The sequence below is a fragment of the Tachypleus tridentatus genome, chromosome 9 (genome assembly GCF_004210375.1).
Source record: "Tachypleus tridentatus isolate NWPU-2018 chromosome 9, ASM421037v1, whole genome shotgun sequence".
Classification (NCBI taxonomy): domain Eukaryota; kingdom Metazoa; phylum Arthropoda; class Merostomata; order Xiphosura; family Limulidae; genus Tachypleus; species Tachypleus tridentatus.
Genome location: NC_134833.1, coordinates 54,459,625 through 54,487,481, shown reverse-complemented (window position 1 = coordinate 54,487,481; position 27,857 = coordinate 54,459,625). Strand labels below are relative to the sequence as shown.

The 27,857-nt window shown below is 31.3% G+C and overlaps 1 protein-coding gene across 6 annotated transcripts in view; it reads right to left on the bottom strand.

Annotated features, from left to right (window-relative positions):
- Positions 1–18,902, bottom strand: part of LOC143225271 (phospholipid transfer protein C2CD2L-like) — a 68,921-nt gene extending 50,019 nt beyond the window's left edge. For 2 of the 6 annotated variants that reach the window (XM_076454365.1, XM_076454366.1), the window contains exons 1-7: positions 18,301–18,902; positions 17,417–17,512; positions 10,376–10,495; positions 8,338–8,436; positions 3,712–3,873; positions 2,501–2,582; positions 197–305 (exon numbers count right to left, since the gene is read on the bottom strand). In XM_076454365.1, the coding sequence (XP_076310480.1) occupies positions 197–305; positions 2,501–2,582; positions 3,712–3,873; positions 8,338–8,436; positions 10,376–10,483 (560 nt within the window). In that variant the 5' untranslated portion in view covers positions 10,484–10,495; positions 17,417–17,512; positions 18,301–18,902. The remainder of the gene's footprint in view (positions 1–196; positions 306–2,500; positions 2,583–3,711; positions 3,874–8,337; positions 8,437–10,375; positions 10,496–17,416; positions 17,513–18,300) is intronic. The other 4 variants (XM_076454364.1, XM_076454367.1, XM_076454368.1 and 1 more) reach the window with 2 other exon arrangements.
- Positions 18,903–27,857: the final 8,955 nt, after the last annotated feature.

Here is a 27,857-nt window from a genome sequence, read left to right as displayed (position 1 = left end):
TTTTGTAAAGACACACATGCTGTATCAAAATTTATAGTGCAAATAGTTAACATGTACAAATGTGTAGACAAACTCATGTATATTATACCAAAACCATAGTGAAAGGGTTAATTGAATAGAAAAAGGGTTAAGACCAATATTATAAAATTATCTCATCATGGCAAGCAGAAAATCTAAGAATATAAGTGAAGCTCACAAAAGAAAATTTTCATCCCAGAAAGGATTGCTTCCATCCTTTCCAAATGAAGTTTGAAATCTCTGTGACGGTTCATCCATTTCAATGACACAATAAGGCTCCTGGCAATCTGCAAAAAAAAAAGGATCTTTCACATATTCAGTGTTTTAATTAATTAAATTACACCCCTATATATATTTGTGTGTTACAGATATGAAGAGTTTAAAAACATATAACCAACTTATAGTAAGCTTCTATTCAGTCATAAACAAACACACATATGTTGCAATTAAGAATAATTCAAATTTGTAACAATAAAATTATATTTATAAATATAAATAATCACATCTTTATACAGGGACTTTCCACAAAATTATACTTCTAAATTTATTAATGTTTTATTTTATCGTTTCTAGCTAAAATATATATTTTACAATGATTAATAGCTATCAACAACCTTTTATGAATATTAATATTTCTACATCAAGAGGAATTACATATAATTTAGTCTGAAATTTCCCATGAAAGTTTAAAGTTAGTATATTTAAATTTTAGATTTGAGAAGTTTATAAAAACTTTAATTTCAGTCAAATATTATAACAAGTGTACCTACCTGATAATAATTTAAATAGATAAAAAAAATTAATGTAAAGACTCAACTATTCACAAAATGTTAAGACCAATAATTTAAAGGATATTATTTCAGGGAAGAACTTTAGATGGTCCCACATTTCTCCACAAATAATCAGCACACAGAATTTAATTTACTTCAATACTTGCTTCAAAGTGTATTATCAAGGATTAAATCATCTTTTTAATGCCATTATAGTGAAATAAAACATTAAATAGCACAATACTAGCCAGAAGATTGATCCTTTCTGGACTAAGAGGTTAGGTAGGGTCATTTGTTGATCAATTTCCACTTTATAGTGAGAAAATGTTTAACCAAATTGAATGAAACAGAAAGAAAATCACATGAGAAAAAAACATGGATAATTATATTCTTAAAATAATAGTTCCTTAGCAAGTAAAAAACTTATGTTTTGGAATGAATAGAAAATTTAAAAAAAATCAATAAATGAATTATTTACAGGCAAGACTAAGGAGCTCTGCACATTCATTAAGAACTGCACAAGTTAATGTTACAAAATGATAACTCATTAACTTCAAAGCATAACTGAGAAAAATATTGTTCAAACACAGTTAGAATTATTACTTTTAGTTAAAGTTTGAAACTTGATGTGCAGGTATATATTTGTGGTAATTTCAGTTCTTCCATTTCCCATATGGAAGGTTTAAAATCACATATCTTTCTTACATCAAATAAGTACTCTATCAAATGAGTTAAATGTAGCTTTTTAACAACTCAAAATACCATATGTTCAATACTTCAAAGATTCCCAATAGTTCTAATTGAGTACATATAAAGCTATATTAATCCCTTCTCTATTCATTACTTCATCTACAATTGTTTTCACTTATAAACATGTGTTTATTAAACAAATCACAATAAAAACTGGCCAAAGACTCAAATTTTTTGGTGGTTAAACATGGTTATAGCATGAATGTTATGCTGATGCTTCCTGGTATAAATGCTCTTCAAGTATTCTAGTGTAACATCATAATATTATATGCAGTAATGATCTGAAAGTTTTAAAATATAATTGTAATTAAGTAAACTAAATAGGATTATTTTTTGTTTCTTAGCCACTGTCAATTTTCTCCCCCTCTTGGGGAGGAAGGGTAAGTTTATCACATAAAAAAATGTTAATTTCTGAAAAGATGACTCCCTTTTATGCTCATATTAGCTAGAATCCCATATTGTACAGATAGAAAGATAGAGACTCTAAAAAAAACTCATGATTATTTTATACACAATTCTAAAACTAAGACAGTTTTCAAACTCAAAAATATAATAAAATATAAATAATTTACTCTACAGGATTAAAATCAGTAGAAACCCAATGAGACTGGAAAACAGTCTCATACCCTCTACACGTTTCACTGTACATCAATGTGTCATTCTCAAAAGTGTCATGTCCTGCATATTAAGAAATTCAAGCTATCTACTGAAAACATACGAGTCAAGCACCCTAACAGTCATTATTTTTTGTTTATCAGCCACTGACAATTATCTGTCACCAGTAGCACAACAGCATATCTGCAGACTTACACCACTAGAAACTGGGTGTTGATACCCATGTGGACAGAGCACAGATAGCTCTTGATGTAGCTTTGTGCTAAAAAACAAAGAAGGACACTTGTGATCTGAAGAAAACAGTATAGTTCTATTTTACTTGATAAAAATACAATATATAATATTACCTTTTGTACCACCTAGATTAGTAGCCTTAACCACTTTCACTAACAAACGCTGCTCATGTCTTGTTGATGGTTGTTTGCTTGGCTAAAGATAAAAATAAATTAAAACTAGATATAAGTACAGAACCTCATACACACAGCTATCACAGTCATCATAACACTAGAGCTGGGAGATTAACTTGATTAACTGATTATCAAGTAACATCAGTTACGTTAGTGTCACACAAAATAATTCATTATTCCAAATTACCATTACATCAATAAATGTCATAAGGATAATCAGCTAATTAAAACCAGTGTTTCTGATTATTTAAACTGCACAAGTAATCAAAATATTGCTATTATGATTTCTCATCATTACTTCAGATTAAATCCAAATTGTTCAGCTTAACTGACTGGCATATTTGTTTGCTTGTTTTGAATTATTCCAAACTACATGGGGACTATCTGTTCCAGATGTTCATAATTTAGCAGTGTAAGACTAGAGGGAAGGCAGCTAGGGACTACTCTTTTACCAACAAATACTGGGATTGACAACCATGGCTGGAAGGGTGAGCAGTTGTGGTGAAACGGTGATGAGTTGTGCTTTATAAGTAAATTAAATCATTCAGTAACATGACAAATCTAATAAAGTGAATTAGCAATCTTACATATCTTGATAACTTGAAAAGTAACATTTGATTCAGATGTTCATGTAAAGATGTACAAAGGAAAATTGACTAAATGGAACTAGAACATGTCAACAACTGAACTATCATCTTTGGGCTACTTTAACTGAATATTGTGACTTAGCACGTTCACATGTTCAGTTTAACTGATTAGTGTAAGAACTCGCCAAAATAATCAAAATTGGTGTTTGGATTTGTTACTACTTTCATTTATTTCAACTGTATGTCTCATTTGAAAACATTTGTTAATTAGTTGAATGTAACTGATTAATGAACCTGATAATTGATCATTTATCAAATTAAAATTTGCCAAGCTTGAAATCATACAAATCAAACTAAAAGACATGGAATTTATAAAACATTCTTATGATTAAAACTATGAAGTTTGACATTAAGATAGCATGTTTTCCAACATGCATTAGTAATTATCTGCCTAAAATACTGTAGTGGTGGTAAAAACTATCCATAAGAAATATATTAATTGATTTAAAAATCCAATTGCAAATTACATGTTTGTCATGTATCATATATAATAAAAGAACTCACTGACAAATTTAAATCTACAAGCATGTCAGAATCTTTTTCTTCCTTCTTATGTTCAAACTTGGGAAAGTCTGTCTGATCAACAAACTGAAAATCCACTGTTGCTGTTACTATGGCATTAGTTATTGTATCCACAATAACATCTTCTTCAAGAGTGAGCAAATCCTTAAATAAAAATATTTAATCAAAAAATGTCAACTTCATTAAAACTAATCCAGTTTTTAACTTCCAATAGAAAATATGACATTTTATATTTAAGCAATGTGCAAAGATGTATGTTATGTGCCAATGGCTCCAATGGTGAAAAGTTAACATTTTTCTTATCTGAAAATGTATTTCCAATAAATACTCATCTTCATATACAGTTTAGCTACTTAACTCTTGAGGTCACACCAACCTACCTTAGACTTGCTTACCACCAGCCTTGCAAAACTCCCACCTAAAATTCACGTGGAACACGTGAATTTTCACAACTGTGTGATGACGTATCATGCAGAAAAACCCTTCATCAACACATTTGAGTACAACACATTTCCTTGCACAAATGCTCTTTCTATATTTGCATCAAAAGGATTCATTCTTTGATGAGGCAAACAAGTGCACCAAGAATTGTGGAAGAAGGATGAGAATGTGTAAGGAGGGGACTATCTGTTGGAAATATGTTTTAATGTGAAAACATGTGCATTGGAAATATGTTTACAGATTAAAAAAAACTGTATATTTCTCATAAAATGACCCACCTTCATGCTCACATTAGCTAGGATCTCATTGAAATGGTTGAGGGACTGTTTGAAAAAACAACAAAAAAAAACTCATGATTATTTTATACACAAGTATAAAAAAAATACAACAAAATACCAGTAACTGACTATACAGGATTAAAATCAATAAAATTCCAGTGAGAGTGTTTCCCAGTTTCATACTCTAGTTTCATACATCAATGCATCATCATCAGGAGTGTATGCAACTGTTTTTCAGTATCATCAGGTTCTTATTTATTTTAATCTTGTACAGTAAGTTATTGGAATTTTATTGTACTTTTGAGACTGGAAACTGTCTCATTTTTAGAACTGTGTATTAAGTAATTGTTTTTTTTTAAATAATCACAAGTTTTTCAAACACTGAACATTACACAAGTGCCAACAAATTTTAAAAGGTAGAGGGACTGGTGCAGAAATTACCTAAATGAGTCACTTCTCAAGGGTGCCAAAAGGAAGCCCAATGGATGTGACACCCTGAGGCAGTGGCACCACAGAGGTATACCTATGGAAGACTGCATTCAATTTAAATCAGCCTGCACTCTTCACCCAAGTGACAGACAGGGAGAGACAAGAAACCTGAATGTGTCATAAGGATGGGTGGAATAGGTACACAACCATCTAAAGCTCGCACACAACTGCCTGAATGTCAGTATATGAGTAAGGATGGGCTACATTCAGACTGTATTAATTGTACTCACCCCCTAAACCATCAGCCTCTATGGATCAGTACCACCTGCAGGAGAAGGGTACATGTCAAAAGCATCCATGCACATCTCGAATGTCATTCACTAAGAGCTCACACCAGTTTTGGAAGGAGGGCACTGTACTGAAGAAAGAAGGATAACAATACTTATAAAACCACCACTCATTCATCAAACTTTAATGGCCCAAAACCAGCTTTTGATGTAGGAATAAGGAGCAATATATAAAAGTTGGATATTTCACAATATCAGTAACTTTAGAAGGAAATGCAGTGGGGTCGCATTCTTGCAAAAAACATTACCTTCTCAGTGACATAAGGAATAAGAAGCTATGTGTACAAGAAAGTAATGGTCAAACTACATCAAAACATTAACTGCAATGAGTAACATAAGAATTAATGAACAATTTCAAAACAATATCTCCTCTACATAATAGAATCAAATATTAATAGATATGTATACATGGCAAGGTATAATAAATTTAGAATATATATTAACCACCAAAAGTACATGTGAAGAGGTAATGAATGAGATGGAAACATTACCTTCTATTTTGATGTATTAAGGAGTAATTAACCAGAATGAAGTATCAACGACGGATTGTTACAAATGAAATAGAAACTAACTGAACTAAATATTAACGTCTATGTTTACATGGTAAGAAATAACTAAATATGGTCAACCATATTTAAGTGAAGATCTGAAAGACAGATGGATTATTATTAAATATATGTAAAGTGGTACATGTTAAGGACAAAGTAACTATGATTAAACATTATAGTTTAAGTAGTAGAAGCTAAGGAGTAATAAACTAGTTCTAAATAATATAACATATTAGGAGTGATAAACAATGGTCAAAAATTAATTCCTAAGAGTTATACATTAATAAACAAAAAACCATATCTAAACAGTCACTTTCACAGTAAGGCAGGAAGGATGAGGAGTAGATTGAAATCTGAAATGAGTGTTGAATATGGTATTAAAATGAGAATAAAAGAAATAGCCAGTAGAAGGCATACAAAAGATGGGAAAGTCAAGAGATAATTACTAGGTAAAAAAGGACTGGCTGGAAAAGTCACTCCACTATATTCTCCTCAACATCAGCTTCAATATCTGAAGGAAAATGCATGGCATGGATAGAAAAAGAAGGTCCAGGTGACATCATGAACTCCATCACACAGTGGAAAATGTTATATTACTCTTATTATTATTATTATTATTGTATTTCTCAACCTGAATGGCAACTTTTGCAATCCATGATGGCTGTCACAATCTAAAGAGGCATGAACTTAAATAGTTGGTAACTGTTGCTACTTGTACTTATATCAGCAGAAAAATAGAATTCAAATTAATATGTGAAATTGTACAAAAGGTTCAAAATACAAAGTAGCAGAAGTATTTACTGCAACAAGTCTCAGCAGAAATGTACATGTTGAAGCATTTTACTACTTGAGGGTTTTGCCGCATAATACATCATTATGCACATGTGCTTCACATGAATATTAGGTTGGAGTTTCACAAGTGTGATAGCATAAGTCTCTAAGGCAGACCAGTGCAATCTCAAGGGGAAAATGTGAACAGAGAGAGTCACTGAATCAGAGTTACATGATATCATCTTTCAAAATAAAAGCACTCACTACTTTTAAATTTATTGTATTTTTAAATAAATAGCATAAAAAACAGCTATATTTTTTTTTTTTACAAAGCTTAGTCATTAACAAAACAATTTAAAAGGTCATAAGTAAACCATTACTAGTACAGATGAATGGTCTGTATGAATAAGTAAAATAATTGTACTATATCATTCTCTGGTGGCACTTGTACTTTATAATTGTTTTAATAACATAGCTATATTGCAGCAGTTAGGTGAATGTCAAAAGGTGGGTTAACATGGCTATATTGTATCAATTAGCAAAGAGATTATATAACATAACTACACTATAGCTGTTAGAAGAATGTAAAGGAACTAGATAAGATGGTTATATTGTAGTAGATAGGTGACTGTAAAGAGACTAGATAACAATTATATTGTAACAGTTAGATGGATGTGAAGACACTAGATGAAATGACAATATTGCAACAATTAGGTGACTGTGAAGAAACTAGATAACATGAGTATATTGTAGCAGTTAACTACATGAAGAGACCAGATAATATGGCTACATTGTAGCAGTTAGCTACATGAAGAGACTAGAAAACATAGTTATATTGTAGCAAATAAGTACATGAAGAGACTAGATAGCATGGTTGCATTGTAGCAGTTATGTATCTAAAGAAACTAGGTAATGGCTGTATTGTAGCAGTTATATGACTGAAAAGAATAGATAACATGTCTCTACGACTTCCATTTCTACACTTACTATGTAAACATTTGGTATTTAACTATTATCTAATAACATTTTATTGTTTTGAGTCTTAATTTCATGTGTTAATATTTTAATTATTGTTGACTAGTCATGAACATGTGTTGTTTCTTTTTAAAATTAAAAGTCATTACAAGTTTTTAAAACTTAAAGAGTTAGATGATATTGCCTACAATGCTATACTAAAAATAATATGAATGGTTGGGTAAAACTTCATAACTAGGGCAAACCAGTTCTGTATGATTCAACAACATTATAAGATGGTACAAAGACAAAATCAGATGGGAATAGTTTACATTACTTTCTTTTTAGCTTTTAAAAACTTGGGTTAAAACATATGTAACTGAATTACCATATTCTTCTGCTACTTCATATACCCATGTATAATTTCTTACAGTTACTGTTGCTATACATTTGATCCAATGCCAGTCATTTGACAGACTGAATATAGTCTGGTATCAGTGTTTTGTTATTCTACTAAACTGACTTATCACTTTTTTTTTGTAATCTATTTTGATGTTTTGTTTACTTTACATACTCCCCAAACTTTCTGACTGGTTCAACTTATACATTATGTGACATAACTGGAACTCTTCAAATCTTAAGTAACTGATTCTTTACAGTTATGAAGTGAGATGCTTCATGTCTTGAATTTATTCAAATACTGAAGCAAACAGTTACAATATAAAAAATAAAACAATGTTAAAAATATTTATGTGAAAACGACTCATTTGGGTTGAGAAAATTTTTACGTAGAGGAGCGAACAACGTTTCGACCTTTTTTTTTATTAATTTATAACTTACTGGTGATCCATGTACGGGTTTTATATTTAGTTTCATGTCTGGTTTATCCACAAAACTCACAAAGAAATGGAGTTTTTCTGTATCACCAAATACTTTCAACTGCAAAAGAAAATGTAATTACTTACACAATTTCATTGCAAGACACTTAAAAAATGTTAATATTCTTCAGTATAATGTACCTATGACTGTGATAAAGTCTCCCACAAAATCATTGTACTCAAATTCATGTTGAACTTTTTCAAAACAGTCATCAGTGTATTTAACCCTTTTAGCACATTTGGTGACCACAGTCAGCTTGAAGGCTCAGCGCGGCAGGCGACCTTCCTTTATTCCTGTTATTCTTATGTATTGAATTTAACATGTATAGTATTGGGTACAATCACTGAATATTTCAGGGAGTTTTGTTCAGTTATTGCCGAGATATCATGCTTTTAGTACTGATACCGTAATTAGTTGAAGTATCAAACATATATATTCAGCACCATGCCAAACATTCAAAGCTGTTATTCAGTACCGAAAGGTTTAAACATTCAACCAGTACAAAGGTGTTTTTCATGTTATAGTTATCAAGCAATCACATTTTTTACTAGTTTTGTTTGGCAAGTTTTTTAATGTACCAAGACTTTCATCACCAAAGATCTACAGAAGATAAATTACAGATAATCACTAGTTGAATAATTATAACACCAAAATCAGAACTACAAGAATACTGTAAAATGTTTATCATTTCAAATAACAAACAAATACTTTTATTGTTGTCTAAACTTCTTGTTTTAATACAATTATATATGGATATATTTTAAGGATTTTTATTTATATGTGTCAATGTACTTTTGATTACAATGTGAGATATAAACAATACTCAAAGTTTATTTATTGCCTGAATTTGATTTTTCACATTTCAAGAAATCATACTTCACTACTAGTTGGTTAAATATAAATTACACACTTTTTGATATCCTCAGAAAAACAATTAAGCAATTCCACTAATATAAAGTAGAAGTTAAATATTTTTTTCCTTAATGCTTTTCCAGTCACTTAATAAAAGAAAACATGATTTGTACACTACACAAACTTGTAAATTTCTTTATAGAGAAAAAGAAAACTCAAGAAAAATGTTAAGCATGGCTACTTGACCATGCACTGGAAAACATCAAGAAGATAAAATGCGTGCAGGAAAACTGGGAAGTTACTATTTTTGGACAGTTACAAGAGTTACTCATGGAAGTGAGGATTTATGAGTAACAGTCTTGGATAAACAAAGAAGCAATTTCTAACAGCAGATTTTAAAAAAATGTACTGTATATGTGAATAAAATGAAAGTGTGAAAGAGAATGCTGAGCAAATAGGAAGTGCAGGTAATGTTAAAACTGCAGGGTAATAATCTGTGGTCAACTGAATTAAAGATAACTTTAATATAACACTGACAAACAAAAGAATGGTAAATGAAATTGTAATGTCACACTTGTGATAGTCTGACAAACTGAAATATGATAAGTTAATTATTTCTTAATTTATTTTCCAACAAAAACAAATGAAGAATTCACCAGCTTTTCCTGCAACTCTGAGAAACTTTAGTCATAGATTTTAAATTCCTTTATGTCACTTCAAAAGAAATAAAAGAAAATTAAGCACATGATAGCTTCCTTCTGAAATATATCGATGTTTGCTATTACTATGTGCATATATATTTTTTTAATAAGAAATAGAGAAAATACCGAACTTATAAATACATATCAAAATATACTGGATGAATTCATTAACAATATGAAAAGAAAATAAATGAAAATCTATAAATACACTAAAAACAACAGTGCTGTACTTGTTTGTCACATATTTTGGTAGCCATCTTTAATAAATTCTACTTTTTTGTATCATGAGGTAAACTTATGAAGTTATGAAACTGTCCAGTGTTCACAGGTAACTCAATACTTAGGTGATTTCATTGTATAATTTAGTGCATATATGTTTAAATATATACTACGTATTACAGTAAAGTTAATTTCTGTAACTATGTAATAGTTTTGTATTTACTAACTTTTCCTTCCACCTTTTCTATGTTTACATCATACTGAACAGAACTTGTATCTGGCTCATCTTGGCGAATAACAGAAACTCGGAATTTCAGTCCTTCACTCTTCACCATACAAATGGTTGTCTACAAGTAAAAAACACTTCAATTTCATAAAAAATTTAGAATAATGTACAAGTCATTTTTTAATCACTGGAGTTACTTTGACTGGTCAATACAATTTCTATTTTATACCTCAAGTAAATAAATACTGAAAACATGATACAATTAACCTAAGTTTAATTACTTCATTCTGAATTATTCTTTTGATTAATTAAAAATGAAGAATCAGTAGTCAGAAAAAAACAAAGTGATGTAAACTTTAATGATAAACAGTACTAACATAAAATCAATACATCTCTAAAACTGAATCCACTCACATACAATATTAAAAACAATGATTTCACATTATTTTAAATGTTTCAAAAGTTAATGCTTGATTTAGAATCAACTCTAAAGCATTTAGATAAAATTACTTTAAAATTCATTCACTGTTATCAGCCTACATAGGTTATATCTATTTAAGAAACTTTGTAAAATTTATTTAAAAAAAACATTGAACAAACAATTATCCATCTACTTAATAATGAATTAAGACAAGACAACTTATAATATTCATTTCATTTTTAAAAATGTGTCATCATTTCTTCTTATTTTCAATATACATGTATATTCACAGTTGTTTTACTCAAGTCAAAAGAATCAAAAGATCAAACTGAAATTATATTAAAGGTTTTACTTTGAATATAGTATTCCTCATAACCTTAACTACAAATCCCAAATTAAATATCCAATATGTAGCAAAAACACAACCTTTAAGAACTTTTGTGCTTAACTCTTATGATCTTAACATACTGCATTATTACTGGTTGTAGATCTATATTTAGAATAGATCAATAGGTACTACTAATCTTGCAAAGTTCATGTGAACAAGTCTTTATTTTACTTCTCAGCACACTAATTTTTACCAACATGTAACATTTCAAGCTGTCTTATGTGGCACAAACCATTCATGTATATAGAGTAAAAAATTTTACTTGTATCTAGCTCAGCCTCTACATTACATGTACTTGTGCTGTTTCCAGTCATTCACGAGTAGTCCATTCTGTTAATACATATGTAGTCATACACATACATGTACAGTCAAAGGTAGTGTGATTAACTAAATTCAAGATTTATAATATGACACATCATGCTTTTTAATAAAAAAAACTGCAATTCACATGTAGTGGTGCAAAATCCAGTTTACAACAGATGTATCTTTTTATAACATAGTTCAGATTGCAGCTTATACCTGTACAGTTTAAGTAAAAATTGTATAAATATTTTTAGGGTAAACTAAAAATCTGTTTGGGACATCAACTTAAACAGTTCCATTGTACAGTTATTAAATCTAATTAATTTACATACTATAAAAATGAAAAACATACAAGTTTTTATTTAATTTTGATGTTTGTACATTGCATATAAAACAATATTCCATAATTTTTATTTAAAATTACAAGAGCAGTAACCTTCAAAAATGAGAGCACCACACTATTTAACACATGTGCATCCACATGGAAACACATTTCTGGGTAAAATAAAAAATAGCATGTATTGTCGGTACGATAAAGATGCTTGTACAAGTACAGATAATTATATTTTAAGGGAGTAAACTTGTATGTGTAAGACATTTATAAATACTACTATATATAAACATAGACAAAACACAATACATGATAATTAGCAACATATTTAGTTTACTAATGAGAATTTTAGCTCTGATTGAAAATATTTTTTTTTATTTTGTTTAGCATCTATATAATTAATGTTTCTACTAGGTTAATAATAATGCCTCACACATCACAAACATTAATATTCATACTTTATTCCTGTAGGAAAGGCTTACAGTCATAAATTATATAGTTCAGTGTATTATGCATTTCACAATAACTTCCTTTGAAATACTGCTAGTACATTTCTTTATATCAAACTTGTATTCTTGATTGTTATTATTTCTGTCCTAAACCTATCAAGGTCTCATTGTCTAAATACAACTTCCTTTTTAAAGTAACTGATATGAAAATTAAACTAAACTGACAATTTGTCCTTTTCATTCTGAAATCAGTTTAGATCCAGGAAGCCAAACAGGAACAACATACAGAGCCTGATACTATAAAGAACAGATCAACAGCTCCTTTAACACAGTCAATAAAACCCAGACGTACAGGTATGTGATATAGCGGCCAAATTACATACATACTATGTTTAATAACTAAACCTACTGCAGGTCTACATCTGTAACCACTCCACTGTTTTGTATAACATTAAAAAAAATCTTGTTGACAGAAGATTAAAATCTTGTTTAATGCATTTTCATGCATTAAAATTAGTTTTGAAATAATTAAATATTTGCACTTGTTAGGTTTAAATTAACATGATGAATTCTCCTAAACCTTAGTTCTAAATGTGTATTAATATACTTGGTATATCTACTAAAACTTTAAACATTAAACACTACCCTCATCTTTTATAAACTTAGTAAATATAAGAACAATGAAGAAAAAACTCTACAACATCAAAACTCAGTAGTCCCAACTTAGTGTAACAGTACCAAACAAAGCTTTATAATGATATAAACATTTAAATGTTAAATAAGCCTAAATTCTAAAAATATTAAAAAATAGTAATATTACCATTGCAAATTTCAATGTTATGTATGACTTTGCTTTTTGTTATTTTCATTGTGTTTCATACTATCAAAACACCTCTATAATTTACAAAGGTTTCTTACAACAACTTAACAAACTCGTGTGAGTAAACTTTTCCTCACCAAGGCTACATAACAACAAATAACATGACCATTATTCACATCTTGACCTATGGGTGGACATGTTCACCAAATGGTTTAAATCTCTCTCTATAAAAAAAAAAAATTACAATATGAATAACATAATTTGAAGGACTCATTAATTTAAAACCACCTGCAAGCTTAACCAAATTGCTAGCCATGTCATAAATGCTGTCATTAATAAAAACAAGAAATAGCAAAGAACCTACTATAGCTTGTCTCTTGCCTTAACAAATGCAAATCCATGCTCAATATCTGTGATATAGAACTTATGTGAATGCTTTTGTAGAATTTCTTTAATTATAATATTACACACATATACAAAAATGGACAATTTTTGTCTTTTATGGCTGTCTTTGCACAATCATCTTTGAAGAAAGTAAAATTTAACACACACACACAACATTTTACCCTTCAGGAAATCAATTCTTCTCTTAAACTCTTATAGATCATTGGCCACCAACTTCTGCAAGTAACAACTCATTCTATAAACCAGTAAAACCTGCTATGAAAATAAAACTTTTTTAATTAGAGTCTAATCTGCCTTTTTCAAACCTTAAACCCATGTTTCTTCATTCCATTTATTTCAGAATCCAGGACAAGGAAATAAAGGGTCTTTATCCTATCAATATTCCAGTAAATTTCAATACCACCATCTCTTATCATGTTTTTCTCAAGAGGTATTATTAACCTATTCATTTTAAGACAGGTAATGGCACTGCTTTTTGCCTCTTTCATCTAAGTCATAATTCTTTTATATATGAGCTAGAACACCAAGACTGTGCATAGAATTCCAAATGAGGTCAAACTAGAGGTAATTACCTCTTTTTAATAAATACTAAATGCCTATAAAAACACCAAATATAATTTCGGCTTTCCTGATGGTTTGAATAACTTAACCGTCACTACACCAAAATCATTTTCTTTAGTCACAATATTCAGTGGATTCTTATCTCTATTAAAAGTGTAACTCAAATTATTACAATTCAGATCATTTGTCAAATATATATCCAACTTATCAATTGATCAAAGTCCTCAATCCATAACACCTCAACATTTTCAATTCAGCTGCAAATATATAGACTAATATCAACAGCAAACATTACTATTTACACCCCTATTGATACTTTTAATGTAAATATAAAAAAATCAACTAAAGGGCTACATCTGGAAGTCTGAAGCACTCCACTAGTTATAAAAGTCCAGACTGACAGTAAAACCTGTGGTTTTATCCATTCAACCACCTAACATTCTAATTAATTAAACCTTCCCCAAATCTGCTATGCAGCATCTTATAAAAAGTTTTGTTTGCTTTTTTTAAATCTAAGTACTCCAAATACAAACACTTTCTAATCCCAAATAACAGCTATGTAACATCTTTGAAATAGTAACAGATCAGCAAGGCAAAATAGCCATTGGTGAATCCATGCCAGCTTCCTTTTAAATAACTTTGTACAGTTTTTTTTATTGCATACTCTATAATTTCTACCACTACAAAAAACAAATACTGGCCTATAATTTCCAGTGCATCTTTAAAAATATTAACAATTTGAGAATCATCAGGTACATGTCACCCAATGTCTATAAATAAACCATGGTCTCTAGAATTAAAAATATTAACAATTTGAGAATCTCTCAGATACGTCATCCAATGTCTGTAAATAAACCATGGTCTCTAGAATTCACCACTTATAATGAGAAAAAGTTTTCAAGACTTAAGAGTCATATATGCTAATATCCTGAGATCCTTTTCCTCAACCACCTAATTATGATGATTCCAAGGTAAACTGTAGACAATTTATATTATGATAACCCATATACATAACCTTATGTTTAACATCATTAAATGCCATCTACTGCATACTTCTCCAACTAACCAAGCAAAAAAGTTAAGATGGAGATTGGATCCTTCAAAGGTGTTCATGTTCAGTTTTTTTGTTGAAAACTATAAGATGGCTGAGTTTTTCAATGCAAGTAAAAAATAGCAGAGACCCAAGCAATGAGCCCTAAGGTACTCCATTAAAAACAAGAATCCACTTTGACTGGAACCTCTTAATAAAAAAAAATATAAAAAACCCTTTACACATTAATAATGCAAAATTTACCCTTACTTATTGAACATGAAAAATAGAGGGCCACATATCTGATCTTTGAATTCCTTCAAAGCTTGGTGAAAACTTTGTCTGGCCCTAGTGCTTTATGTATCCACTTAATCACTATCTTTCTGCTTCCAATCAGTAATTAATATATGTAATTTGAGTCTAGTTCAATATTTCATACAAATTGCTCAAGGCAGAGAAACCTGAACCACACAAAAGATTTAAAACCTCAATCACCTCATAATCTTCAACATAACCTTGCCATTAGCATCTGTTTTGGGCCCAATCTGACATTTTTTGCTTATCTTTAACATACTTAAATATCCTTGATATTAGCTTTAGCATTGTCAGTTATCCATTTGTCCTTTTCGACATTCTAATATATTTTAACTAAATCCCTAACCTTCCCACAGTTCTGTAAATTTACCAGCTTACCTGTCATCTAAAACCTCTTAAACTTGCAATTTTATTGAAATTTACAATATTATCCATTGGAACAATACAATAAAGATCCGTGATTTTGTTTTTTCTGCATTCCAAAAATAAAAGGATGCAATTTTAAGATCTGATGAATTGCTATTAGTAATAGTGGATTCCAAAACTATAAAGAAGATTATAAGGAAAATCAAAGACTCCCTGAAAAATAAAGGGTAGGCTTAAATCTGATCTTTTCTCATAAGTATACAAGAAAAACTTTGAATAACCAAATGGTCTCTTGTCATTTATTACAATAAGTCTCTTTATAGAACCCTAACATCCTTATTAGAGCTAGACAGACCAAAATTGTTATATATCAGTAAAATTAATCTCATTACAAGATATATTTCTTGTACAGTTTAAAAGACAATTTACATAATTACTTTCACTGTTTTTTCCAATCTAACATCATGTACATACCAAAAATCTACCACTGAAAGTAAAATATACAAATTAAGAGTTTCAAAAAATTATATGTAGTAAATTACAAACATTTTCGCACTACCATCCATGACAGCTTTACTCATTTGTTTTAAAAAATTAATATTTTCAAATACACTTACTATAAACATACAACAGTACATATACAGAGGGTTGACAATGTTATATTAAAATAATTTTGAATATTCAAATCAGCAAGTTATATTATGTGACAATTACAACTGATATAAAGTTGGAGTGGAAAGGCTTGTATCAGAAGTGCTATTTGGAACAGCTTGACAATTCACAGGCATTGTGATGCCACTATTATTTAACCTATTTTGGGAAAACCATATTACAGCACTTTCCAATACAAAATGTTCATACACACAGGTAATATAGGTGTGTTCAAATCTGAGATTCAGAATTTCTAAGATGAAGATATCCTTTGTACTTAATTTAATTTGAAGACAAACAACAAAGGCACAAAATCATTCAGAAAGATTCCTATGACAAGTCCTATGCAAGCCATGATAAACAAAGAATTGCATCTTGTAAATGATAAAAATACACAAACATAAAGGTCATAAATAGCTAAAACCTTCTACATGCATCAGTATATACCAAAATCAAGAATTATTTCTCTCTAGAAACAAGACCAACAGGGTAGGAGCTCACTAAGATAAGGCTTCCAGCCATACCTCCTGTTCAACTGGCACATATCTGAAAGAGCTGGAAAATGAAATGTGTATTCATACTACTCAAAACATACACTCTTTTCAAGTTGCTATGTTCTATGCTTACTGGCTTGTGTTTTACCAAGATGTATTCACACTGGAGAACCATCAGCTTTGTAAACTAGATAGATTACGGAAACCACGCAGGGGACAATAGTAAGCTTTTAATGTGACAACTTTACAATGAAACCTTTTACAATGTAAGCTCACTGCAAGGCCTTTGTCAAAATGAATAGCCATTAAAAAAGGTGCATAACCACAAGTGATGAGGTTCAAATTCATTTTAATATAATATACTGAACTTCTCAGCCCAAGAAAAAGAAAGGCCCATCTTTTGAAAGCCTTCAGGTTATAAGGTTTTTATCATTTTGTATACTTCTTCAACCTCTATAGTGTCATGCAAATACAAGTTATTTCAGCTAGAAATATAAATTATACCTACAATATTGTTATTCACTTCTAGAGAGGTAGTGATATCAGACAGGTTGAGAGGAAGATCTTCAACTTGAACTTGCTCAAATTTCACAAGAACACCATTCTAAGAAATTTGTGAAAATAAAAGAGAAAGTAAAGTTCATAATTTATTTTCATATTTATAGTTAAATACAGTATTTGTATGTAATTATTTATTTTTAATTATTTTTTATTTGGTAACCTATCCCAGACATAGTTACTTTACATTCTCTATACACACTTATAGTATCCATGCAAAAACTAAAAATGAACTATTTGTAAAAAATACAATTAACTTACTTCAGTTTCCATATTCAGGAAATACAAATATGTTTTGTTTGTATAATGTTTTTAGCTTCTCAATTGCATACGTAAACATTTATTTTACAGAAGTTAGTGTCTAAGACTATGTCCATTCTTATTTGTAGATACTGAAGTTAATAACTTTTCGTTTCGCAGATAAACTTTATTTGTTCAGCTGATTGGTAAAGCTGGAATAAAATACAGTGTTAAGGCAAAAGCTGCTTGGCAGTCATTAAAATGTTTTATGAATTTGTTGTTTGAACTCACGTAACTCAATGTTTGGATAAAATTAAAACAGTTAAGAATTCTTTTAACAATAGTATTCGTTAACTGCAAAACACTTATTAACAGTTTCACGTGATAAAAACAATCATAGTGGCAGCTTTATTTTATTTAATTTTTGTGGCATAGTTGAATGAGTATTCCATATTTTAAAGCTTGAATGACTTAAATTTACATTTCAGAATTAATTTATAAGTTATAATAAACATTTATAATATATAACGATAAACTAATACTTTGTACTGGTGCCGAATGGTTAGTTCCGGCATTGGAGGGCGTTGACCTTACCTTAGCTGACGCTTTTTCAGCCTGATCATTCAGTGCAGATAACCAAGTTTCAATAAGAAAATTACTATCGCACTGGGTGTACAACCATATTAATATATTATTGATCCAATCCACACTGTTCGGATCGGAACCTTGAGTTATTGGGTAATCTTTTCGAGGAACACTACCGTAAACTGGACTTATATCGGTATCATACACCTTTTCTCTTTCAAGTTCGGACGCTATCAGCTTCACTTTTTCTGCATGCTGTGTTGATCCGTCAACGTGTGTGTACTTGCATCAGGAATTGGCTGCTTATGCTTCACAAGTTCATCTTTTTCATGAATTTTAGTTTGATCTGAACTCTCCGACTTTACAATTATTTTACCTTTTCGAGACGCTATGATATTTCCTAAGACGAAAAGAATTACAGCAAACAGGCACCACCAGTAAACACTAATGTTAACGATATCAAACATTTTCTTGCATTCGTCTTATGTATTTAAATGAATCAAATTGCTTCGAATATTAACATATTTCGATCAACCGGTGTATACTTGTCTTTACAGCAGTAACAACCATTTCCAGAGTATTGTGCAGTTTGACATGCGCGCGCAGAAAATGCAGACGCCACACCTACTGAACTTTATCTTGCGTCATGCGCCATAGAAATGCAGACATTTAAGTTATCCTGTGGTTTTATTACTTACCGCTTTCAAGTTTTATTATTTTTGTGCCAACCTCAAATCACATTCACAAAATATCGAATACAAACAAAATTAATATATTACGTTGCTAACATTATCTTGGCATTCTTTCATATTTATAATATTTTTTTATTATTACATCCTGTAAGCATAACACTATTTTTCCTTGTTTCCCTCGGGAAAAAAAAAATACAAATAAATGATCGCTCCTCCTAATGACACAGCAGCATGTCTGTGAACTCATACTGCTAGAAACGGGGATTCGATACTCATGATGACAAAGCACAGATAGCACATTGTATAGCTTTATGCTTAACATAAAACTAACCAACTAAAACTAAAGGATCGGCAAAAATCCTCAACGTCATTTATATAAAATTTAAAAATCGAAATGTATATAAAAAAAACATGAAAATACGTTCAGTGATTACTCGAAGTTTGCAATTATTGTTTTTGTTTTGAAGATTAGCTCTTCAATTCGTTCTAATTACATATTCACAGAAAATCTTCACGAAGACCTCAAATTTTTCCTGCAATATAATTGTTTTTGCTGCATGCAAAGAATTATTGGAACGCCTACAGCATGATGTACTCACATACTGATTGACTTAATCGTATATTCCACAATTTATTATAATACATTATAAAATACTAACCAATTTTAAAATTTACATTGGATATGAATTAATAAAATGGCGCTTCCGATTACAGTTTAGTTTTGAAATGTTTATAACTTTCTAGGTCCGCAGTCATGAATAAAAGCATGCCTCTGAATGAGCAAGGTCATTTTATTCAAAGCATAATAATAGCAGACTCTCAAATTGGACACAAGTGCATTAAAAATATATCAGATACGCGTTAAGGCGTGCGTGCGACTCATAATCTGAGGGGCGCGGGTTCGAATCCGCGTCGCGCTAAACGTGCTCGACCTTCCAGCCGTGGGGGGTGTTATATGTGACGGTCAATCCCACTATTCGTTGGTAAAAGAGTAGCCCAAGAGTTGGCGGTGGGTGGTGATGACTAACTGCCTTCCCTCTAGTCTAACACTGCTAAATTAGAGACGGCTATCACAGATAGCCCTCGAGCAGCTTTGTGCGAAATTCCAAAACAAACATTATAATTATTTTTTTCGTTTGATATTTAATAACCATGTTACTGGTATAGCGCCATCTGTCGTGAAAGGTAATACTTATGGAAAAACGGAAAATTTTAAAGGTCGTGTGTCAGTTGTGACTCTCTGTGTTAAGTAAGACAAGGACCTTTCAAAATAAAATAGGTTACTCCTTTCCGATTTATCTGTCGCGCCTAATGAAATTATAATACAACTTATATATACGTATTTTTTTCTCAAAAACCTACTGACAACAAAGGACTGTTAACTTTTTCAGACTCTCCTCAAATAATCATCTTCCAGAAAAAGAAAAGTAAAAATTTAAAACAACTCATTTATTTTTCAGCAATTTACCGATCCCTCTTTCAACTGCTAATAACGACCCTTCCGTAAACTAATCACCCAGTTGAAATTAAACTTTTAATTACAGACTAGCTTCTTTTCCAAACACTTAAACTTCTATCTTTTTGTCCAGTTTTCTTCACAATACAGCACACATAATTAAGTGGCCTTTATCCTGTAGATCCCAGAAATATTCTTGTAAACTTCAAAAAGGCCACATTTTCTTCACTTTTCAAGAGAAAATAAGGTAAAAGATCTTAACTCTTAATCTATAGTAGTAAGATAACCCATGTATTCTCAGAACCCTTTCCAATAAGTCAACATCCTTTCTAAGGCAGAAAAACAAAACCTATACCTAATGTTCCAAGTGAGATTCAATGACTTGTATAAAATTACCTCTTTTGACTAGTAATAAATATATATGTAAATGTACTCTAAAATTCCTTTAGCTTTACTACTGGCTGATTGATTCACCTCTCACTATGGCAAGATTATTTTCTTTATTCACGCGATTAGGTGATAACCCAATGCATTACCTTACATTTACTATAATTAACGGTCATTTGTCAAATGTTTGTATAATTTAACAATCGATGTAAAAAGTAAAAACTCGAGCATTACAACCATTGTTCAGCTTCACTTTGTTTTTGAATTTCGCACAAAGGTACTCGAGGGCTATCTGTGCTAGCCGTCCCTAATTTAACAGTGTAAGAGTAGAAGGAAGGCAGCTAGTCATCACCACCTACCGCCAACTCTTGGGCTACTCTTTTACCAACGAATAGTGGAATTGACCGTAACATTATAACACCCCACGGCTGAAATGGCGAGCATGTTTGGCACGACGGGGATGCGAACACGCGACCCTAAGATTACGAGTCGCACGCCTTAACACGCTTGGCTATGCCAGGCCTGTTCACTTTGACTGGACTCAAGAATTAAACTGAGATTCAACAGGTTTCCGCCTCTTTAATGTTCTTAGATATTCCAAATGGAATGTTGAATTACATCAGAAAAGGAAATACCAGATCTTTCAAAATCTTAATTTAACAATTGACTGGATTCCATTAGTAACATTCTTTGGTCTTCCATTAACCAATCTTCCTACATTCAAATTAACAAATTTTTTTTCTGTTATCTCCACTGAAGGGATATTCTTCACCAATCTTCGACGTGTAACCTTATCAAAAGCTTTCTGAAAAATCTAAATACATCGAAGTTATATCTTTTTCTTCGTGAAACAAACAAGCGGCATTCTATAAAAGAAAGAAAAAGTCAACATCTCATTAATTTAAAAAAAAATTCCTTCAGCGAATGTACTCCAGCTCGCTTTTACGATGTCATATCTATCTCAACAATTTCTGCAAACCTTCTTTGAGTTAGATCTGTACAATCTTTTCCTCTACAGAATCTGACTTGTAATTTCCAGAACAACACGGGTCAACCCTCTATAAAACCAGAAATTATATGGTAACTGTGATGCTCATAATACATATTCAAAAAGTGTTACCCCATACATCTCACAATATATTGTTCGCCCTTTAAGCCGAGGGAGAGTTATAATGTGATGGTCAGTTCCGCTATTCATGGATAAAAGAGTAACCCAAGAGTTGGAGGTGGATGATTATGGCTACCTGCTTCCTCTCTAGTCTTCCATTACTAAATTAGGGAGAGCTAGCGCAGATAGCCTTAGTATAGTTTTGTGCGAAACATAAAATAAACTAAACCATCTCAGCATACAAAACACATTAAATCACGTTTAACTAGCCAACATTGAATGTTACCTTTCAATTTAAAAATTTATAAGAGAAGAAAACAACAAAAACATATTAAACTAATAACACAGGATTTTTATGTTCACATGACTGCCAAGGTAAAAACTGTATATTAAACATTTTTATATTAACCACATTGTTTAGACATTGATGGAATTTTTCAAGAACTTTTGTGTGTTTGTGTTTTTTTATAGCAAAGTCACATCGGGCCGCCTGCTGAGTCCACCGAGGAGAATCAAACTTCTGATTTTAGCGTTGTAAATCCGTAGACTTACCGCTGAACCAGCGGGGACTTTTCAAGAACGTTTCAAGTATCTGTTTACGATTTACAAGAGTATCTTGTTATAAACTTTTCTTCCCATAAACCTTATACATCCATATAAATAGTAGATGTTTTTGTTTTTTTTTTAAATGTGAAATTGTTTGTACTTCTTCTAATGAAAGTCAAAAATAAAGTGCATAATAACAGGTTTGTTTTAGGCCCAACTTCATAAGCTGCAGACCAAATCATTTCACGTTTTAGAGTAACTGACTTCCATATATTTTACGTACGTTCTTCTAAAGTGGCCCTGCACGGCCAGATGGATCAAGCTCTCACCTCATAATCTGAGGGTCGCGGGTTCGCATCCACATCTCCCCAAACTTGCTCGCCTTTTCACCCGCGGGGTTATTATAAAGTCCCAATCAATCCCACTATTTGTTGGTAAAAGAGTAGCCTAAGAGTTGGCGGAGAGTGGTGATGACTAGCTGCCTTCCCTCTAGTCTTACACTGCTAAATTAGGGACGGCTATCACAGAGAGCCCTCGTGTAGCTTTGCGCGAAATTCAAAAACAAACATATCTTCTAAAGTACCCAGAGTTGGCCTTTGATTATTGTACTGAGAGCTTGGCTTTGCTATGAGACAATCGCGTATCATTTTTCAGTGGTCAATGATATAATCTTCGAGTATATTTCTTTGTTGAATTTCACTCAACTCTGTTTGGAAGCTTTTTAGGAAACTAATCAATACCGCTCACCGCCACTTGATGGGCTACTTTTTTTACCAACAAGTAGCAGAATTTACTGTCAAGTTTTAATGCTTTCATGCCAGGATTCGATTCCGCAATAGGTAAAATGTGAGTCAAGTACTCTAACCATCAGATCTTACTACACCCTTAATTATTGTTATAATAACGCAAAGATAAATAGGCTTTAACCAACATGGAGAACCGAACATTACCGAAGCACTAAAGTACGTACACTTATCACAGACTCATCGAAGGATGGATATAACGTTAAACTGTTTCAGCTACACAATAGGTTGTCTGTGTTTTGTCTACAATGAGAAATGTAATTCCATATTTTAACATCTCAAATCTATAAACATACCACTGACCTTGTGGTGGTCGAGTAACAAGAAACATCTAGCCTGTCATCCAGTTATTTTTATTTCAATACCATTAAATGTATATGGGTCAGAGTACATCCTTATAATTTTAGCGTATGAACATTTTGAGTCGGAAAATTCTGCTATATACCCTTTCCAAAAGCCATCCCTTTCAGGTATAACGCCAAACAATGTTGGGATGTGGTTTTGATACATACATGGAACTTCAGTATTAAAATGTAAATCTTTAAAGGATATTTCCATAACACATGTTTCAAATATTTATGAATTTTACTATCAAAAGTATTCGTTTTCAATTTTACAATATTTAATATAATCAAGTTCTGGTGATTATATGGAACTATATTAACCCCACCACTCGTTAACTTGTTCCAGTGTCGCCATAAAATCCGTCATCTTCGCTAATGTCTTTCTTTATTTAAATGAAAATATTATAAAATGAGTATTTTTTATCTTTAAAGAGAGTAAATATGTAGGAAGTTTTCTGAAACCCTCTAGTGGCTCAGCGATAACTCTGTGAGCTTAAACCATTAAAAATTGGGCTACGATACTTGCGATTGGCAATACATAAAAATTATTATTAGTTTTGTGCTTAATAACAAATACAAGTGTTTTTCTGAATTATATAATAATGAAAATTTTAATGTTAAGTTAATAATTGAAGATAAACATAACCGTCATCTTTATCCTCATATATATTAAGGATGGTAAATTTTTGTAAAATAATATTGTATTTTAAATTCGATACCTTTCTACCAGTTTACAACAGTAAAATTATCTTTAAAATCAATTAATTAAACATATAAATAAACTGATACGTATGAATTTTCAAAAACGAACAAGAAAATATCAGAAGGGTTCTTATTAGAAAATAAATTTACAAAATGCTTTGTAAATCTCATCATCTGTGAGTATGTGTTTGTGTGTGTGTGTGTTTCCTTTTAGCAAAGCCACATTGGCTGAGTCCACTGATATCACCTGTGAGTATTTAAAATAATTTAATGGTCTGTACACAGTTAAACTAGTGTTTTGGACTCACAGTCCGAAGATTACAAGTTTGAGGGTTGCTAAATTGTTGTAATATCCTCGAGCAAGATAACTGGCCCTAATTCTTTCCATCTACACAGTTGTATAATGGGTATCAACGATAGACTGACATTTTATCCAATTGTAATGTACTATCACTACCTTACGCATGTTAGTTTAAACCACAGTTTCGCATTACCTTCAATCTGTTGTTGAAGCTAGAGATGAATATAACTTACTACAGCCAAACTAGTATGGTGCTTAACAAATTTTATTTGTTGTTTAGGCAAGGTATGGATTTAATTTAACACAGCAAAACTGGGATGATACTCAAAAAATCCTGTGTGTTGTTTAGGCAAGGGATAAGTTTAACTTAACACAGTCAAACTAGGATGTTGCGCAACAAATTCTGAGTTGTTTAAGCAAGGAGAAATTTAACTTAGCACTGCCAAACTACAATGTTGCTCAACAAAACATTACACAATGTAACACAAATTTTGTTCCTGGATAGCATGTTTTACAGTCATGTAAAAAAGTTAGGACACTCTATGAAAGCCTGTGTATTTTTGTAACATTTTTAGATATATAGATATTTAATCTCAATTTTAACAATACTGAGAAATTATAGGAATATAACTAAACAATTAAAACTGAAGAAAAAACTTTTCAAGATCTTCTGTAAATGTAATTCTACAAAAATGCATATTCTAACTGAGGAAAAAGTTAGGACACCCCCACATATATTCCTACTTAAAATGGCTCAACTCACACACAGGTGTATCACACCAGGTGCAGATGATTAGAAGATCGTTACTCAGCATTTTGAATAAGGCTTGAAAAGTGTTTTCTTCAGTTTTAATTGTTTAGTTATATTCCTATAATCTCTCAGTATTGTTAAAATTGAGATTAAATATCTATATATCCAAAAATGTTACACAAATACACAGGCTTTCATAGGATGTCCTAACTTTTTCACATGACTGTACAAATATAACTTAACGCAGCCAACTTAAGATGTTGCTCAATAAATCTTATGTATTAGTTTTTCCAAGTGTTGGTTATTTTCAGAAGAAAAACAACCAACATTTGGCAAAACCTCGTAACAAAATATACCATTCCAGTTAATCCTATTTATTGTTCAGACAATGGGTGGATTTAACTTAACACAACGAAACTAGGATGTTGCTCAACAAATCCTATATGTCATTTAAGCAATATATAAAACAAATGTATTTAAAACACTTCTAATTTTTATTTAGGAAGTTTAAAGTTTGTTAAATGTTTCATTTTATAGTGCATGCACTTATCACGAGATGGCGGTAATAAATAAGTGAATTTTGCTTAGGTTGCTCAATAATTAAGAATTTGGCCCGGCATGGCCAAGAGTGTTAAGGCGTGCGACTCGTAATCTAAGGGTCGCGGGTTCGCATCACCGTTGCGCCAAATATGCTCGCCCTTTTAGCCGTGGGGGCGCTATAATGTGACGGTCAATGCCACTATTCGTCGGTAAAAGAGTAGCCAAAAAGTTGGCGGTGGGTGGTGATGACTAGCTGCCTTCCCTCTAGTCTTACACTGCTAAATTAGGTTGGCTAGCACAGATAGGCCTCGATTAGCTTTGTGCGAAATTCAAAAAACAAACAAGATAAGAATTTAAAACCCAGGGAGACCCATTTCTTTCAGTCAACTCCTGTTTTTTAGTTTGTACTCATATTTCTTAACAACATAATAAGAACCTCGCGTAAAATATTTTTAAAAAACTTATTCTTTATTAAAAGGCCTCCAGAAATAATATTTCATAACAAGCAATAAATTGTACATGAAGATATACCCCAACCAAAATTCAAACGTAAATATGCCTAGGATTTTAAAGATCCAAATTAAGTCTATAGTAGAGTTCTGGATTTCAGAAACGATGAGCCAAGTTCGAATCTGTGAGATACCGTTAAATATTCATCTCACTTTAAGATGTGGGTACATTATAAACATGACAGTCAATCTTTTATCTCGAATGGTGGGTGGCAGGGTGATGCCCGCTGTCAGTCTCCCCTCTTATCTGTGGTTTCAAATTAAGAACGGCAACCAATAGCAAGAGCCTACGAATAAAGATCTCGAAGAAGGTAAAATTCACGTTACATTATAGCAAAATAGAACAGTTACAAAAACTACACTTATAAATATGAGTGAAAGAAGCTATAAATCTATTTATTTGTTGATAAATGAGAAGTTGCACACACAGCTATCTCTGATGTGCCTACCACAGGTGTCGAAACCTGGTGTTTAGCAGAGTAAACTCTCTGATTTGCTGCTACAATCCCCTTTTTATTTTTGACTATTATGCCAACATTTAAGAAAATTGGGCTTATTAAGTCGAATTCCATTGAGCCCAACTAAGTAAGTAAAATATTACACGTGTTTTTTATTATGATTGGCAAAAAAATCGGGTTTATAAAGGACTCGAATTTTTATTTCATTTTAAGCTTGTGTGTTATTACGCACAAAACTACAAAATTAGATATCTGTGCTTTGCTTACCAAGGGTATTGCAATCCCAGGTTTGAGCGTTTAAGTCTTTAGTCGTTAAACTATCAGAGGACGTTTTATTTCAGGTTATACTTTATATAACATCCCTTACTTCACAATATAAGAAATTTCCATATGGGCAAAAGTACATTAAAACAAGAATGTAGAAAGATAGACAAAATTATTTCTGTATGTATTATAGCTACGTTATATATGTAACGAGCATATTAGTGTAATGTGCAACACTTCATCTGAAATGTCGTGAATAAACTTTCATTGATGTTGAGATACTTTGGCGCCAGATGACATCGATTGAACCTATAATGATATCATGTTCGTGATTCATGTAGGTCTTCACGAAGTCTACCGCAACGTAAAAGTGAAATCGATAAACTCGTTTTTGTGACTACATCGACTGTAAGAAAAAACAAAAAAGAATATTGTGTTCAGGTATAACACGCTTTACAATAACCAGAACCAGAAAAAAAAAAAAAAAACTCTTCTTTATAATTAGCTCAGCTTTTCCTTTTCTTACATTAAAGTTTATGTGAATATAAAATAATAAGATCAATTAGCTTCAATTTTATGTTTATAGTTACAGAACTATAATATAATGTAAATTTTGTTTCATGTTTTCCCGAATGTGACCATAAAACGTTTTTCTGTAATTGTTTTGGTATACACGTAAAAGAATGATCTATTAGCCATGCCTGT